The sequence below is a fragment of the Hippocampus bargibanti genome, linkage group LG17 (assembly GCF_051943395.1).
Source record: "Hippocampus bargibanti isolate YZ-2025 linkage group LG17, ASM5194339v1, whole genome shotgun sequence".
Taxonomy (NCBI): domain Eukaryota; kingdom Metazoa; phylum Chordata; class Actinopteri; order Syngnathiformes; family Syngnathidae; genus Hippocampus; species Hippocampus bargibanti.
Genome location: NC_142750.1, coordinates 4,713,971 through 4,733,082, shown reverse-complemented (window position 1 = coordinate 4,733,082; position 19,112 = coordinate 4,713,971). Strand labels below are relative to the sequence as shown.

General features: G+C 39.1%; 1 protein-coding gene across 2 annotated transcripts in view; it reads right to left on the bottom strand.

Annotated features, from left to right (window-relative positions):
* Nucleotides 1–19,112, bottom strand: part of asic2 (acid sensing ion channel subunit 2) — a 97,332-nt gene that overhangs the window by 9,091 nt on the left and 69,129 nt on the right. For both annotated transcript variants that reach the window (XM_089017989.1, XM_089017988.1), the window contains 2 exons: nucleotides 6,704–6,854; nucleotides 2,285–2,412 (listed from right to left, as the gene is read on the bottom strand). In XM_089017989.1, the coding sequence (XP_088874115.1) occupies nucleotides 2,285–2,412; nucleotides 6,704–6,854 (279 nt within the window). The remainder of the gene's footprint in view (nucleotides 1–2,284; nucleotides 2,413–6,703; nucleotides 6,855–19,112) is intronic.

Genomic DNA, 19,112 nt, shown 5'->3' with positions numbered 1-19,112 from the left:
CTGTAGTGGACTAGTACTACATTACACCACAGTTTTTTTTTCAATCTGGATTGATTCAGAAGTAGCACGACTGAAGGCCTAGCAATGAAATTTACGACCATGTGTTCTAGCAAACGACACCATTTTGGATCGTTTCCCTTGAATCAAATTATGATCTACAGCACAGGTGTCAAAGTCAAGGCCCGGGGGGCCAAATCTGGGCAGCCACATCATTTTATTCGGTCCGTGAAAGCAAATCAATCATGTCAATTGCCATGATGCTTGCAAAATTCCGAACCAAAATTTCAAATTGTCATATGTAAACCACAATAACAATTATTATTCTTGACTGCGGATTTGCAAACAAGTTCTTAATTAATTTGTTGTGCGCTTTATATGTAATACGTGGAGGAAATGAAACATTCTAATGGTTTCTTCAAATTCATAACAGCCCTCGAGAGGAATCCGTCCGTATATTACACATCTCGGTATATGAATTATAGCATTGCGGGAATATCATGATCTACGATTCCACCCCAAAAACATATTAAACCCTACGCAGCCGGTCTACAATGTGACTAACGAATGGCCCCAAAATGGCGTCCGTCTTGACTTAGTGGCAGCACTACAATGTCGCCTCGCCTGCTTGTTGATGCACCCCACCTGCTCCAAGCAATGAACGCCGAAATCCCAGGTGCGATTAGCACTTCCGTGAAAGGTTCCACTTGGCAATCCTTAACCTTTCCAATCACCTCCGCTGCAAAGCTAATCTTCTCCTTGGGCCCAATTAAAGCGAATGGTGGCTAATTAGCCATCTGATTAATTCGGTGTAATGGCATGTGAGCCGATTGGGGTCTGTCTAATAAGCGGCAAAAGCCTTGGCTACCCTCGCCGTTGTCTTCATCAATATTTTACTCTGGTGCTGAGGCTGGGGGGGAAGGAATAGGGTGGGGAGGGGGGTTAAAGCGAGGCTTTACAGTTGGCTGTTTTGTTTTAGCATCACGCACTTGAAACTTAAATTGCAGGCTCAACTCGATAAAAGTGTACACTCCACTTTAACTTTTTTTTAAATTATTTATTTTTTCTGTGAAATAGAAAGACTTGAGCAAGATTCCAGCGACTTTCAAGGCGGAATTTTACAAGAGCAGCATTTAAATTTAGGGTTCATCAGAATACATAAGGTCATATTTACACCTATTTACAAGGCAGTCATATTCGATACAGGATATTTGAAGTCTCTTGTACCGTGTCTGAAACGGATTTATTGTCATATAACATCAATGTTTGATTATAGATTATAGATTATATATTCTATATTATGTATTAGTCCGACTTGTTCTGGGTTTTACTCCCTTGTGCTTTCTACTATCTTTGTGACTGCTTTATTTCCTGTCTATGTGAGCTGTCTGTTACAGCTTCGGATGTTGTTGAAGCGCGATATAAATCAATATGTATTGTATTGTATTATATATTATATACAGTATATAGTATGTAGTATATAGTATATATTATTTAGTATATAGTATATACCTGTAGTATATAGTATATTGTAGTATATTATATTATATCATACCATATCACATTATATAGTATCGTATCGTAAAGTATCGTATCGTATTAATGTATATTATTTATTACATTAATATTTACATCACATTTCATCTCATATTGCAAATGTTTCCATTGCGAGACTAATAAAGGTTAATCTAATCTAATTTAATATCCATACAAGTCCACTGTACCCTATTTTGACTTAATGTTTGTGAAAACTGTAATGATATCTGATTTACATTTTATTAAATACAACATACATCTCTCATGTACTATTTTCAATTCTTATGATCTCTCATATTCTATATAACTCAAGAGTAGATTGTTATGGTTGAAAGTGATCAAAAGAAGAGGGATGGTCCCAGCAGACAACTTGATGACCTTTGCGCCCGGTAATAATTAACGGTCTTCAGCCTGCCAGTCAGAAAAGTGGGCTGACAGCAAGCATAGGACGCTCACCCCGGAGGCTCGTTAGGCAACGCTAAGATGCTAAGCTAATACTTTTTGTATGACATGCCCCGTGGCGACCGACTCTATTTTTATCGCGTCATAAATTCGACCGGCCTTGATGAAATAAAAACAGCTACTTTGCTGCAGCCTGGCTTTATATTGCCTTTTTTTGGTTACTTCAAGGGCGGCATTGTCAAAATATCCAGTTTTTGTTTGGCCATTTTTGCTCTCAATATTGATGCCAGCCCTAAAAATCCAATCCTAGTCAGGTTCTACATTTTGCATGGGATCAATAGCAACTCACCCTCTGCTCCTGCGTGGCCACAAAGGTCTGAAAGCCAGGTGCGACTCCAAAGCCCAGCTCGTGCACAAAAGGGGGCTCGGCCTGACTGTGGATCTGGACTCGAACCCCCGCTTCGAATGCCGTATCCTCTGCAAGGAATGGACAATCGGGAAAGGACAAAGCAGAAGGGGAATAACATTTATTAACTGTAACGTTTTATTTTGAGCAGTGTGGGACATACAAGCAGCAAATTTTGGTGAACCGTCAAGTCCAAGTCCACGATCACGAACATCACGACCAGACTGGTAAAACGTCTATGTAGGCCAGAGGTCCCAAACTTGCGGCCCGCGGGCCAAATGCGGTCCCCGAAATAATATTTTGCGGCCCGCCTTGATATGAAAGATTAATGTTAGTGTGGCCCGCATGATTGATATGAATGAAAACTTGTGTGTAGAGCTGAACAAGTAGGCAAGATAAGCAATGTTTAGGACAGTTAATGTTCAATATTTTCTTTATGTTAAGAAAGTTGTGGATTAAAGAACTGTTAATACAGACATTTGAAACTTTATTCAAAATAATTAGTTTTCCTGTGTTTTTTTTCAGTCGTCTGTAACTGCCTTATGATCATTAAATTATTTTATTTATTTATGACTGGTTCCTTTATTTTTTTATTCATTTTTCCATTTATTCGTTTAATAATTTTTTTTGTGTGTTAAAAATAAAGCTTTTGAGAACATTGGAATGTTTTATAAGTGATTTTCTTGTGAAAAAACCGATGCGGCCCAGCCTCACCCAGACTCCGCCTCCAGCGGCCCCCGGGGTAAATTGAGTTTGAGACCCCTGATGTAGGCTCTCAGTCATACAGGAGTGGTCCATTGAGGAAAAGGTTTCTCCAGTCGTCATCTGTAGTTTTTTTTTTTTAGATTGGCTAATGAGGTGAAATTAGAGCCAGGGATAGTACAATAGAAGTACTTAATCAGATTCGTTTCATGTAGTGGTCCACTGCTCCCCCAACCCTTGGAGCAGGGACCTATCAGAGCAGGGGTTAAAAGCTAACAAACTCATAAATAATCAACATCGGTACAGTTTGAGCTGACAGTCAAGTACTTGAGTCCAACCTTCAAAATAGTGTGTTCCATACTCCATTTTGATTCGTTTTGCCGTGGTTGTGAATAGTTGAAATCACACACACGCACACAGACACACACCTGAGTCATTCCTCAAGTGTTTTCATCATTTTAAATCTCACTTTGTTTGTGCTCTTGTTTATAGCCTTTTGCCTACTTGGCACATTAACACCCACACATATGCAAATTAGCTTTGGCCTTGACGATAAGGTGCTAGTGAGTTTTTGAATGCAGAAAGACTCACAAGCGAAAACACGGCAAGATAGTAGCGCTCGTAATGAACCAAATAATGACAAGTAAAGGATGACGGTGCATACGTATGGTGGCGGACTGTCAAGGCCTGCAAAGCCTTCACTGCAGGCTTAAAAATATCTGAATCACAGACTGATGTTAATTATATTTTGTCGATGCATTCTTATTAAATAGTCCTAATTTGGCGTTCATTACTTTTCCACCGTTGCGCTGATTCCAGATATGTGTTTTCATATTCAAGCTTTTAACCAATCACATTTCCGCCATCATTTGTTACCAGGGTCAGAAATCGACCTGGGCGCCTTCACAATCAGTTCTGCGGGCCCTGTCGCATCAAACTGTTGCTCTAACCAATCAGATTTCGGGAAGAAATGGACATAATTAAGAAAGGTCGGTCAGTTATTTCCTAGCTAATGGTACCCTCTAGTGGACTTGTAGTAAATCACACCACACTTTTCAGTCTGGATTAAATCAGAAATAGCGCTACTGAAGGCCTAGCGATGAAATCCACAGCCCGTCACTGCCACGAGTTTAAGACAGAAGGATATGTGTTACAATGAAGTGTTTTAAATCAGGCTAAACAAGGGGCGGGCTTCCAATTTTGCGGCTCAACCGACAGTTAAAATTACAAACGAAGAAAAAAAAAAGTCATTAATAATGCAAGACAGCGCATACTTGTTTGCTTATTAATTATTTCTATGGCTGCTTGGAGCTTGACAAGAAGACTAAAAATAGGTCGGGGGTGAGAGTGGAGTAAATTGCATGAGCAAAATGTATTTTATCAATCGAGATCAACCAGTCTCCGTTTATATGACGCTCGTGATGATGGCGGGGCATTTAGCAGTCATCAAGGAACTCATTTGACTTCTTCACAGTTCAAAAATCAACTGTTGCTTTAACCAATCACAGTTCAAGTTGGCAACCCAAAGCCTGCTTCAAAGGCGCTGGCAACTTCAAACTATGATTGGCTAGTCACTAACTAATCATAGTATCACTAGCCGCTAGGTGATAAGAGCATACTGGCCAGATCTAGCACACTGTAGCGAGCAGCATTAGCAAATACATTTTTTTGTGTTGATTTAATAACGGTTTGGTCAACCCAAAATGGCTGAAGGAGGAGAAGAAATTGATTTAGTTGCAGATTTACTGTTAAAGCCATTTTCAAGACGGACTTCAATAAGAAATGTTAGCTCCGAAGCGAGCAAATAATATGGCAATTTTCTGAGTTCATCATGAATACACACGTTCATAGTAAAATTTTGAACAGTTTAATGACAGTACAGTAAAGTCTCGTTATATCGATATCGGATATATCGATAGTCTCGGTTATATCGATACTATTTCTATGCACGCACTGAGAAAATTACATGCAAACAGGGTCGGATATATCGATAGTCCCGGTTATATCGATATTTTTTCGGACTCCCTTGAATATCGATATAACGAGACTTTACTGTATTTCTTAAATTTCTTCGAGTCACAAGTTATTTCCTGGCTAACGACACCCTCTAGTGGACGTGTAGTAAATCACACCACACTCGCAGCTGTGGAGTGATTCAGACGTAGCACTACTGAAGGCCTTGCGATGAAATCTACGGCCCGCCACTGGTTGACTGTCTTGTTGAGGTTATACAGTACATTGAAATGAAGCAATGTTGTTCATTGTTTTTAATTAAAAAAAGATAAATTACAGATGCCCGCTATTTTATTGTTCTCAAGTCTGTATTGTTCTAGTAGGGTGGTTAAAACCGTGACGCGCTTATTTATTTTATTTTTTTCCATTTATGACGTTATTACCATTCAAAGTCGTTACAGTACAATCTAGACATACATTATTTTCATTCCAGGCTAGCATTTGTATGTCATATTTTCGTTTTATTGTGTCGATAAATTACAACGAAATGTACATGTTATTTTAAATTCATGGCGATTATTCGTATGTTGGTCTTTTGATATTTTACCACCAGGAAGCAACAAAATCTTGTACCGCAACATTATTTTATTGGCGCGATGTTTAATTGGGGGATGCACAGTCTGTGTCGTGCGCCAACGATTTATAGCCATTTATCATTCTGTGTGTTGATCTTCTGACATTTCGTTGCAGTGAAGTCATTTTATTGTAAACAGCTGTATACTTTTATTTTGTTAAAATGATAAAATTCAAACATTCTTGACTGTTTTATGTGGAGCTTATTAGTCTATCTATCCGTGGATGTTTTGACACCAGAATGTATTATTATTATTACTGTATCTATTAGCTAGCTAGCTAGCTTTCTATCTAGTTGAATTATTTCCGGGTTGAGTGAACGCTGGCGCGTGTGGCTGCCGCTACTCACCCACAAAAAAAGCTTTTTTTTAAGGCGCTTATAAATAAAATGCATTCTTCTTCTTTTTCCTCTTCTTCTTCTTCTTTTTTTTTCTTTTTTTCTTTTTCTTTTTCTTCTTTTTCTTCTGCTTCTTTTTCTTTTTCCTTTTTCTTCTTCTTCTTCTCTTTTTCCCCTTTTTTCTTCTTTTTCTTTTAATTTTTCTTCTTTTTCTTCTTTTAATTATTTTTCTTCTTCTTTTTTAATTATTTTTCTTCTTCTTTTAATTATTTTTCTGCTTCTTCTTCTTCTTCTAAATATTTTTATTATTATTATTATTATTATTATTATTATTATTATTATTATTAACCTTCATTTTATTGCGACCAGTTTTGTATTTAAGTTGTTCTAAAGGGGTCACAATGTCCAAAGATCAATTTTTATTTGTGCTTATTTATCATTTTTGTCCTTTCTTTGGTTCCTGGTTGCAGTATAAAATAATTTTGCTATGTTGGGAAAAATGGAAAAAGAGCATTTCTGAATACCGTGTCACACACTTGAAAGACTTGAAAGAAATGAGACGGTGTGTCCCGACGTGTTCCCTGCCAGAGTACCATGAGTCACCACCGCATGAATTATATATGGCTTGAAATTGCGTGAATGAAAAAACATCCTCGACTCCTGAGGCTCACGAGCAGAAAAGCAACTTCCTCATTTTCACGGTCTCCGTCGATAATAGTTCGAAGTACGAAGCCCACCTGTGTCGCCCCACACCGGCAGATATTCGTCTTGCTGGATGTCCAACATGATTTCCAGGCCGTTCCCCGTGCCGCCTTTCATGGTGGTGCGCAGAGACTTGCCCTCCTCGGCGGCGTTGAACATGTAACACTTGCCGTACCGAGTGAACACCTGCGAGAGAAGACAGGTCGTAGGTCAGTCAGATTGTGGCTTCCTATTATTTTTCATCCATTCCGAGGTGGGGCTTTAAATTTTTAAGGGACATTTTAACTCATTCACTGCCAGATGCTGTGCAAAAATGTGTCCACTCCAGTGCCAGTGTTTTTGTTATTGTCACTCAAATTGCAGGACCCACAGAATATTGAATTTTAGTACGACATAAATATTCAATGCAGCGTAAGAAACCTTAGACGAAACCTTAGACGTTCTTCTTTCATCATAAAAATAGTTAATCCCTAAATTATAAGGGTCTGGAGTTATATGAGCTTGAAATGAGGGCGGCTGGCCAAAATACAATGCAATACATACATATTGGTTTATATCGCGCTTTAACAACAGCAGAAGCTGTAACAATGCGTTAGCATGGAAAAAAAAAGGGAAATGCTGCCCCCTCGTGGAAGGGAAAAAAACCCATTGCCAGAGGTCTGGCCAGCGCTTTATCGGCATCAAAGCAATAAAAATGACAAATTGAACTAATTCTGCTACGTCATATTTACAATTCCCAAATAAATTTGTGAATGACAGTGAATGAGTTAATATTCTGTGTTTTTTTCATTTTCTTCCTCTTTTGTACCAAAAAAATCACGTCAACGGGCGATTTTACAAACAAATTATCAATTGTTCACCTTTATTTCCTACGTTCTTTTTTTTGTCCTCCAAAGCAGACAGGATGTCCTTTCTTCTCACCGAAGAAATTTCACAATTCATAAATGCACATTTATTGCAGTTGCTTGCTATCCCTGACAGAGAAGCACTATTGTATAAGATGTCTAGACACCTCTGAAAGCTTATCACGGGCTTCTCTTTTTTTCTTTTCTTAAAAAAAAAAAAAAAAAAAAAAAAAAAAAATATCTATCTATCTATCTATCTATCTATCTATCTATCTATCTATCTATCTATCTATCTATCTATCTATCTATCTATCTATCTATATTTACCGTATTTCCAGGATATATATATATATATATATATATATATATATATATATATATATATATATATATATATATATATATATATATATATATATATAAATACGGTAATTCCTTGTCTGTGAACTAATTAAAACACAAGTTGACAGATTATCTCAGTTGTGCTCAAAGCAGCTGGATCTTCGTTAGGCTAATGAGGTGGGAGGGGCTGACAGAGACGATAAAACACCGCAACGCCACATAAACAGCTCTTTCTGCAATCCGTTTTGCCTACCGTTTGTCTAAATTTACATCTTTTCTGGGCAGCCATTTTTTTTTTTGGGGGGGGGGGGATGCCGTTCGAGCACACTGCGCGTATTTGTTTACTATTTACTTAATTACTATTACTTAGCTTACTATTTAAATAATTAACTCATTCAATGATATTCCTGAATTTATTCGGGAATTGAAAATATGACATTGAGCGCCATTCCCGAATTTGTTCGGGTTTTGTTTTTTCTGGTTTGGGTGCCGATAAAGCGCTGGCTATGACCTCTGGCAATGTTTTTTTTTCCTTTCCACAAGGGGGCAGCTTTTCCTTTTTTTTTCCATGTTAGCGCTTTGTTCCAGCTTCAGCTGTTGTTAAAGCGCTATATTTACCAATACGGGAAACAAAGAAAGAAAAACAAATTAAAGTTACAAAGAAAACGAAAAAACAAACAGAAATTACATTAAAAGGTGGAGGGGGAGAAACAAATTTCCACATTGTGGGACGATTAAAGGCTTTCTGATTCTAAGAAACACCACTTTGCATAGACTTGGGTTGCGATGTACAAGGGTTTCCAGAACAACAACGATTAAAATACTTTGTTCGTGTTCCGCATTTCTAATCTGTACGATTTCTTCATTAGATACTAACAAGCCAACAAACATGTCATTTGTTCACATGAAAAGCAGAATCTAATTTGACGACTCCAATTCCACTCATCGCCGCGCTGCGTGCAAATGAACCATTATGCAAATGTCCACACTAAATGAATATGCCCATTCCTTGTACTATTTGTTTTTCTTAAGGCGGCGTAACGAGACAATTGGAAGTCAAGGGAACGAAGGGAGGGAGTTTTTTATTGTATTTATTTATTTTAATTTTTCATGAGGGGCCATGTTATTTGGATGTTATGAGAAGAGACGACCTGGTGTCATTTACAGAAGTACCGTTGAATGAATCCTTTTTATAGCGGAGCTGGAGGCCCGTAGCGAATAACGGTCGTTCAATGCTAACATTTCCAGTAAAATGGCTGTCAACTATGTTGTATAATAATAATAATAATACAGTAAAGTCTCGTTATATCGATATCGGATATATCGATAGTCCCGGTTATATCGATACTATTTCTATGCACGCACGGAGAAAATTACATGCAAACAGGGTCGGATATATCGATAGTCCCGGTTATATCGATATTTTTTCGGACTCCCTTGAATATCGATATAACGAGACCTTACTGTAATAATAATAATAATAATAATTCTTATTATTATTATTATATATATATTTAAAATATTTAACAATGTTTGCGTTTCCCGTACAAACTTTCTTGTATGTCGTATACATCTGAAAATGTGCAAAAAGTGTACAAAATATGGCATAATACAGCCAGTTGACAGGTATGATGCTAACAGAAAATTAGCATCCGGTTCCAGGCATTATTTTCCTTCAAATAACGAATATTTACACGCAAATAACGTAGTAACGCATACTCAGAGAGCAACATTGTGATTTATAATGGAGCAAGGAGAAGTTGGGGGGTAGGTAGGAGCGATTTATGACAATATCTGCATTGTATCTTTGACATTGGAAAACGGGATGACACTAACACAGGGAGTCATCACAGGGCGAGGAGTGCCAGGGGGGGGACGTGCGCGGCAAACCCATTAAAAATGATCCCCTTCGCTTGTCACTTTTCTAACGAGGGATGTGGACGTGAAATCTGATTACAATCGGCAGGAAGTGTGGTGAGTGACTTTTAATGCAGGAAGGAGGAAAGGAAGGAAACTGCGATAGCGAAAACTGTACGCTACATTAGGGTCAAAGACGCGCAGGACAAAGACGCATCAAACTGTGTCTTCAACAATACAAAAATATCTACTGTAGCTTCAGTCGTGGGTCCATCTGTTCACGCGCTTCTCCATCTGCTCCACAAACGTAGCCTTTTCATCTACATTAGCTACCACGTCGCCGCTAATGAGCGATTAGCAAGACAGCAGGGCTCTTCTACAAGAGTGACTCGCTTTCGCGTGTTTATTAAAGAGGTAAGCTCGGATAGCGGTGATAGTAGTACTCATCGAATCTGATTACAACAGAATTCTTAGATTACCACGTAGGCTTAGTCATGCGGGTGAGGTGATACGAGGCAAATGGGGAAATCAAGGCCAGTCATAGACTATAATCAGTAAGGACAAAATAAGTAATCAGTTTAGCCTCAGGGAATAGTCCTCTGCTCCCCCAACCTTAGGGCAGTGACTTTTTAAAGCAGAGGTCTGACACCGCCACCTCTGGACATTAGGGATATATATATAGGGCCAGAGCTACCAGCAAATTTTAGTTTGCTGACAAAGCTTCTCGGATGAGTAGTGAACAATCCAACACCTTCAAAGAAGTACAGATGACGGCTCAAGAAACCTTTTCATCGATTGATTGTGAAGGCATCCAGGTCGATTTCTGACTCCGGTAACAAATAATGGCTGAAATGTGATTGGTTGAATGCTTAAATACGAAAATACAATGGAATAATGAAAAGGAAGCTGAAATACAATTCTGGACGGTCGTAAGTCGAAATGGTCGTAAGTCGAAACCAATTAAAAATGTTGAATAGAGACTTGGAGGCTAAATGACACGCAGCAAACACCCCCCCCCCCCCCCCTCTGATGCCATCACACGGCGTAGAATTAGAATTTTAAAAAATAGAGTCTGGAGGTCATGGTTGTAAGTCGGATGTTACCTGTATTTAACAAGATTTTATACACAAAATATAATTAACTATAGTCCGTGATTGTCATATTTTTAGCCCAGCAGAGAAGGCCTTGCAGGCCCTGATGATCCGCCACTGGTATATTTGCAGGTAGCCATGACTAGCGTGACCACAGATGCCGTGTGAAATACGACTGCATTTCAGAGTTTTTTTTTTTTTTTTTTTTTTTTTTTGCGGCGGCTAATGCTAATGCATAATAAAACCACAGGCACTCTCCTTTAATGAAATCTCCACATGGTGCGTGAAGCCAAGTCAGATGAGATATTCACCAAAGTCACTTTATTAGGTACACACGGTGATTGGAAAGGGGTTGGGAAGTCACTGAATATAATAAATTGAAATATGAGCACTATGAATGTTACATATAGATAATATGACTCTCTGTGTCTTTATGTTGTCATATTATTTGTTATTTTTGTTACGTGGAAATACGCTACGTGGAAATAAAGCTGAAAGAAGCCATTAAAAAACGTGAACTTCACTGTCGGGTAATACATCAACTTGCAAATGGAGTCATTTTCAAATGTGATAAATCCCTCCGCATGACGTGCCAGTGATTGGCATGAATACGGTACATGGATGAGTGAAATATTAATCTGAAAAGAAAATGAAATGATAACACGAAGGGGAATAAATCATAAAATCCCAATACTGTTTTTGACACCTTGGGCTTGTCTCCTACTTGGTAGCCAGAGCAATATTGTCACACTTTCATTTCACTTAGCCCTGCAGGCTTTTGGGTGTCACATCAACGTGATTGGTCATCGGTGCGACATCCGACATCAACGCGTCATCATCGTCTCCCCTCTAAGGGCGTCCGCTCCTTCCTGCAAGCTGAGAATAACTAAGAGTGATGGAAGCAATAACCACAAACACAACCTGCATTTAAAAAAAAATATATAGGATAGAGGATATCGAAACAAGGTCGCGGAAAATCCTACCGGACCCTCCGCACCCTGCCCACAACCTTTTCCAGCGACCGATCCATGCGCACCAAAACCAGCAGACATTTAATAGCTTCTCCCCCCCGTCACCATTAACTCTCTAAACAGTAACCTAAATATAACTGTATAGTGTCTTTTTGCAATTTTTCTATGATGATACTAGTGCAGCGTGTTCTACCGGAGACAAATTCCTTGTGTATTCTACATACTTGGCAATAAAGATGATTCTGATATATTTTTTCGATTTATCAAGTAATTAGATATAAAATATGATTCTGTCCAACTACGGTCCAAAATAATATAGTTCATTCTATAGCACTATATAAATAAATATGCATTGTATTGTATTCCAATAATAATAATAATAATAATAATAATAATAATAATAATAATACATTTCATTTATAAGCCCCTTTCAAAACTCTCAAGGTCACTGTCCAGTCACAGGATAAGTTTTTCTGCGGTTGAGCAGCCGTAGCCACACGCGTCCGCGTTCACTCAACCCGGAAATAGGTCAAATAGATAGAAAGCTAGCTATCTAATACATAACTAATAGATAGTTAGCCAGATAGCTAACTAGATAGATAGCCAGCTAATAGATAGCTAGCTAGATAGCCAACCAGCTAGCTAATAGATATCAAATAGAAAGCAAATAGCTAGCTAGCTAGCATATGAGCGAAATTGATCACTAAGGCAGTTGAAGAAAAAAAATAAATAAATAAATAAAACGCGCCAGCGTTCACTCAACCCTGAATAATCAAATAGCTAGCTAATACATGGCTAATAGATAGTTATCCAAATAGCTAACTAGATAGCATGCCAGCTAATAGATAGCTAGCTAGATAGTCAGCCAGCCAGTCAGTTATCTAATAGATAACAAATAGATGGCGAGCATATGAGCAAAATTGGTAACAAATGCAGTTTAAGAAAGAAAAAAGAAAAATACATTGGGAGGCATGTTATACATATAGAAATGTCAGAAGACTTTACCAAATTTCTTCTGGAATTCAAAATATAACAATCACAATGCGATATGACTTCCGACGACAAACATTTACCGCATCGCTAAAATAATAAGACAGACGGTCTTTGAGACTCGTTTACAGGTGAGAGGGATGCTTGCCCGAAGCGAAACCCCGTAACTGTTTTCCTTCCCACTTTCTTTACATGTATAATGTAGTGCAGGAAGCTGCTGTGAATTAGCGTGTGCGCGCGCGTGCGTACACATCAAGCTATTTCGCTCTAACAAACAAGCTTTCCTAAGTGAAAAACGGCACGACGCAGCAAACAGCATTTGCTCCGCCGCTAAAGTAAACACTTAAAGAGGCTGATTCATCATCGGGCAAATTATCTTAACAGACTTCTGTTCATTTAGCCACACGCACCCGGTGAGCTAGCGGGGGCTAGCGATAACTTCAGCTCATTCTTCTGATGGATTCCTGTGCTGTTTGCTTTGCGTTTTCATAGTCGTAGCCTACTCTTGTTTTATGCTCTTCTGTGGAGCAAACTTGGCTCAAAGCGGCCGCTAAAGTACTGTATTAGCCATGGACACTTGTTTACGCTAATTCATAAAGGGCATTATAAAAAGGAATACACTTGTAGGTCCTTCGTCTGTGTAAGCTCTGTCGTACAGGAGTGGTCCATCGATGAGAAGGTTTCTTCACACGTCATCTGTACTTCTTTGAAGGTGTCGGACGTTTCGCTTCAGCAGGGACCAATCATAGCAGAGTCTGGCACCGCCACATCTGGACAGTAGGGATATATATATATACGGCCAAAACTACCAGAAAAAAAATAGTTCGCTGACGAAGCCTCTTAGATAAGAAGAGAAACGTCCGACACCTTCAAAAAATTACAGATGACGGCTGAAGAAACCTTCTCATCACTTGTAGGTCCTGTTGATTGAAAATGGAGAAACATGATCTGTCCATGTATTATTATTATTATTATTGCATCCAGTTCCCTGCAACAACTGTATTCAACACATCATCCAACAAGAATACTTAAGAATTGAGACTCAGTCGCAGTAAAAGTCGAAAAATCAGGTGAAGGGACAATAAATCATGAGGCGTGTTGGAAGAATAGTTGAGCCGACTGCCGTTATTCCGATTATTAAATGCCCCCTGACACTTTTATTAAATGTCAAATCAGCTTTCACCTTGCCTTCAATGCGTCCACAATGACACATATGTGCAGGTAATCCTCTCACATTGACATTTCCGCGACAGTTCTTCAAGGTGACATTTCAAATGTCAAGAACTTTCATGGACCGAGGGGGGAAAAAAAATGAACAAATACAAAAGAGCTATTCTTTAAGAAAGTGTTGCAAGTGGCCTGGGGCTATCCGTCCGCTGTTCAAATGATTTGAAATGTGCATTGTGAAGGGAGTGGCGAGGGGGCGAGGGGGCGGGGGGGATGTTAGAGGAAGCGTTTTTATATTTTAAAGGTTTTTGACATTTTCAACAAAAAGACAATGATTATAGACATATTGAATCTACCAAATGGAAAAAAAAAAAATTGAGTGTCTTCTTACACAAATCTTTTTTTTTTTTTTTTTCACAAAGCAACCCAAGAATTATTAAAGGCAAAGAGACTAGACTTGTTATGCAAAAGCCATGTCGGTCACCTGACCTAAATCGGACTGAGCATGCATTTTGCAGCCCCGACTGTAAAAGGAGACATAAAACTTCGGGGTTCAGAAAAAAAAAAAGAACTGCAGCTGTTTTATGCCTAGTTAGCCCCGGAGATCTACTGCAGGGGAAACCCTGCGTAAGATGGGATCATCGCTCACGGTGAAAGACATTGCCGTCAACATCAGAAGTTTTGTGTGTGTGTGTGTGTGTGTGTGTTTTGATCAGGCGGCATTTAAAAGTCAGTTAGCGCAATGTGCAGCATGTTGCCGACCTCGTTAAACACATGACGGGTCATGGGAAGCGACGGGATCCCCGAGCTCATTATCAGTCGGCGCGATGACACGGTCCTCCCACAAGCTGCCCACTCGCCGCCATCATCATCATCATCATCATCATCATCATCATCATCATCATCATCATCATCATCATTACGTAAACAAGACTGTTAAAGTCTGTCACTTGCTATACGTGAGGACAAAAATGTTTTTTTTTATGTCGGACGGAGGAGGGGGGGGGGTTAAGAAAAAAAATAGAATTAAAAAATCAAAATATGTTGGATTGATTCGCTCCGACGTCCCCTAGCGAAGACTGCCATAAAGCGCATCATCAGCATCGTCCTGAGCTAGCGCTAATGCCGCATTAAAGGCTGTGTGTGATTCATGGTTCCCCTCTTTACCGTCTGTACAGGATGCTCATTGACAAAGTGCAGTCCCAAATCATCAACAACCACGAATCATAGTCGCGCATTGTCATGAGAGCATTCACAAATTGTGTCCACTCCAGTGCCAAGGTTATTGTCATTGCCGCTTAAATTCCAGGACCCACAGAATACTGAGTTTTAGGACTACATAAACATGCAATGCAACAAAAGAAACCTTAGACTATCTTCTTTCATCAGAAAAAAAAAAGATTTAATTCCTAAATTTATGTGTCTGGAGTAATCGGAGCTTGAAATGAGGGCGGCTGTCCAAAATACAATGCAGGACATGCCTATTTGTTTATATAGCGCTTTAACAACAGCTGAAACTAGAACAAAGCGCTAATATGGAAAAGATGAGAAATGCTACCACCTTGTGCAAGGGAAAAACATGTCCAGAGGCCATGTCCAGAGCTTTATCGGAACCCAAGCACAAAAAAAAAAAAAAACAAATTCAGGAATGGCGCTCAGCGTCATATTTTCAATTCTCAAATAAATTTATGAATGCCAGTGAATGAGTTAATTTTCTAGCATGATACATGATATATGACATTTTGGACATGTTAGCATGTCAGTCGACTAACATGCTAATAGTCGGTATGCTAACACACAGAAATTGAGATGATCGATGCTGAATTTATACCACACCTTGAAGTGTTCATATTACAGAGGAGAGTTGACTAAATGCTAACATTTGACGTGCTAACAGGAGGCTAAAAAATAATGCAGCAATAACAGTGACCTAATTTGACTTCTTGAGACCTGCACCCAAACTATTTTCCATTCTTTCAGTGCGTTATTAAAAAAATAAAAAAGAACGGAAGATACTCAAGTGGCGGGGGTTGGGGGGGGTGGGTGGGTGGGCTCTAATTTCATTTTCTGCATTTGCAGCCATATTTTTATATTTGGAATGCCAAATGAAGGTGCCGTCTCAATTATATGAGATGGAGTGATACGCTGACTCGTTCTGACACGCTCTAATTTTTACACGAGCGCAAGCCTCTCCATTCTCATCCTTCCGGGCTAAAAGCAGAATTGAGCTTATTATCTTGATTATCTGCCTTCCAGCTTTAAAAGTGCTAATAATCAGCCAACAACACGTTTAATATCATTGTCATTGGTTGACCATTTAGCGGTCAATTCACTACTTCTGTGTTTACTTATTTTCACAGCTCGGTTCGACACCCGTTTGGTACTAAAAACTGTCGCAGCTACCAAGGAGGTGTTATGAGATGATATGAGTGACATTTGTCAAATTTATAGGATTATTAAAAACCATTCGTTTGAGCCGCAGGCATAAAACACTTTGCTAAAAATACAGTGGGGGAAGGGTGGGGGTGAAACGAAATTACATTGTAAAAAAGTTAACGTCAGAAAGTTTTTCAGAAGACATGTTGGCAGGCTACTGTATGTTGCTTAAAACTAATAAAAGAAGAGCATTTTTTACTAAAAATGGAGTCTGTTCGTGTATCGTAAAAATAAAGAAATAAAGGAAAAAAATAGATACACAAAGAAATAAATAAACACATAAACACATAGACAGCTAGCTAGCTAGCTAGACAGATAGCTAGCAAGATATATAGATAGATACACTTCAGATAGATAGCTAGATAGCTAGATACATATGTGTCAGGGATGTTTGATCGGACACTGTGGACGAAGGCTTGGAACCAGAAAGATTGTCTTTACTGCCGGCAGGGGGCGTAGCCATTCATGACAGACGCCTGAATTCTGCAGCCCTTTGTCAAGCTATGTATTGAGAGTAGATGCAAATTTAAGTGATACATTAGTAAAACATAGTTTTCTTGATTAGAATACCACACCCCTTGGAACGTTCTGAGCCCCAACAGCTGCAAGCAATAAAACATTGTCACTTCCAAGAACTGATAAATTTGTATCCTGGCTAATGAGCTCTTCCTGTGAAGGAGTTTTAAGTCGTAAATTGCTTCGGTGAGAAAGGAGTATCCCAAGGCCGGATCTCCTAGATGAAGATGACAGTTTAACTTGATGTGTCTGTTGACCTGATTGACCCCGGGCTGTCTGTGCTTCAATTGTGTATTCGAGTCACACGTGTTGACTAAGCATATAACAGTATGAAACTTTTGAATATGATAACTTCGTATTCTCTATCAAGATGTCACGTCGCACATTTTAAAAAAAAGACACGCAATTCAAATTCTGGTGTGCACCATATACAAAGCCAAGCGTAAAAACGAAAGGGTATGAAAAGTTACTGACTGGTGCTAAAAAAAATGTGAACTTTATGAAGTCTCTAAAACTCACATATCGTAATCAACACCGCGCAAAAGAAATATGTGGCATATTTGGAAAACTTTTCTATATTTATATATTGTATTTGGAAAACTTTTTTCATTCACTGAAGGTGCACCTTATACTACAGAGCGTCTTATATATGGAAAAAGATCAAAAATACACCATTCATTGGGGGAGCGCCTTATACTCAGGAGTGCCTTACACACCGGAAAAGACGGTAAAAAATAGTAATCTGTGCCACAAACACATCACAGTCTCACACATTAAATGGTCTAAAGATCACATTGAAGAACAAAATAACCTAGCCTGTAGCATCAAACTACCGCTTTATCATTTGACGTTTTATGAAGTTGACTTGACGGTTTGGATTGCTGCCTCCATCCACCCCATTTGATACCTCTGCTGCCGCCCGAGGCGGCCGTCATCCACTTATCACTGTGCCAATGTTCCTTTTTTTGTTCCGAGAAGATGATGGGCTAGCATGCGACCATTTTGTGCTGCATGTTTTACAACTCATGAATAATGGATGCCTTGTAATGTTAAAAAAAAAAAGTTACGATGGTGGACGGCCAACAAAAATAAATAGCATTTGAAGGGATGCAGTTGATTCAAATGGAGTCAATCTACCATGCCGCGATGACCTCACAGTTTTCTGGAAGACACACAGAGGAAATGAAAACTGTCGCGGAAATGAAGTGAAAGAAGAAAGGTGATTAATCGTGCGCTTATTAACAGATGATTGATTATCTCTCAAGTGCAGAATCACCGGTTCAACTGCTCGTTGTGCCTCTGCGATTTGCATAAATTCAGCCATGCCTGAGCGTGCGTATTCATGCGTCGAAGCGTTTTTTGAGTGACATCTTCAGAAACGGAGAGACTGGTTTCCAGCTATAAAAGCTGTTTTCATGTCATGTCACCATGACATAAATCATGCATGAGTCAGCAAAAATCAGGTCCAATAAAGTTTTGCTCGCTCATTTGCTGAATTTTTACAAGTACAGTGATACCTCGGTTTATGAACCCCAGTGGGTTACGAACTTTTCAGTTTACGAACGTTAAATTTATGACAATTTTATCTTGGCATATGAACTATTTTTCGGGATACACAATGAGCTGCCACAATGAGTGATATGTCGTTCGCGAACAAGCCTGTTTTCCTAACAAGAAAGCAGATCTAATAATGTCTGGTCAGCAGACCTGAGGCGTCAGGAAGATGTGTAGAGGTGAAGGAGTGAGGCCATTTCAAGATTTGAAGACAAATACGATTTTGAAAAGAGCTCTAAAATATATAGGGAGCAAGTGAAGCCAAAGTAGGAGTTATATGCTCCCTCTTACGGGTACCAGTCAATAGGTGAGCAGCAGTATTCTGGATCTGGCACTTCATGGAGGATTGGCTGACTCCAAAGTAAAGTGCATTCCAGTAATGTGACAAAGGCATCAATTACTGCTTCACGGTGACTAATAACGTTGGCTCCCGCCACATAGGAAAGTATTCACCAGGGCGACCGCAGACCTAATTCGCAACGGAATCCATCGCCTCCTTTCAATTCGTAATTACGAAAAATAATAGAGGAAGAAAAAGAGTTTAAGGAAAATTTTAAGGTCGGGGGATCTCTACGATCACAGAGCGATAAGGATAAAAGGATGCAAGGAGTCTAATTAAAGCGGCGGCGGATGAGTAATGCAAACACAAAAGGACACAAAGACAAATATGGCAGT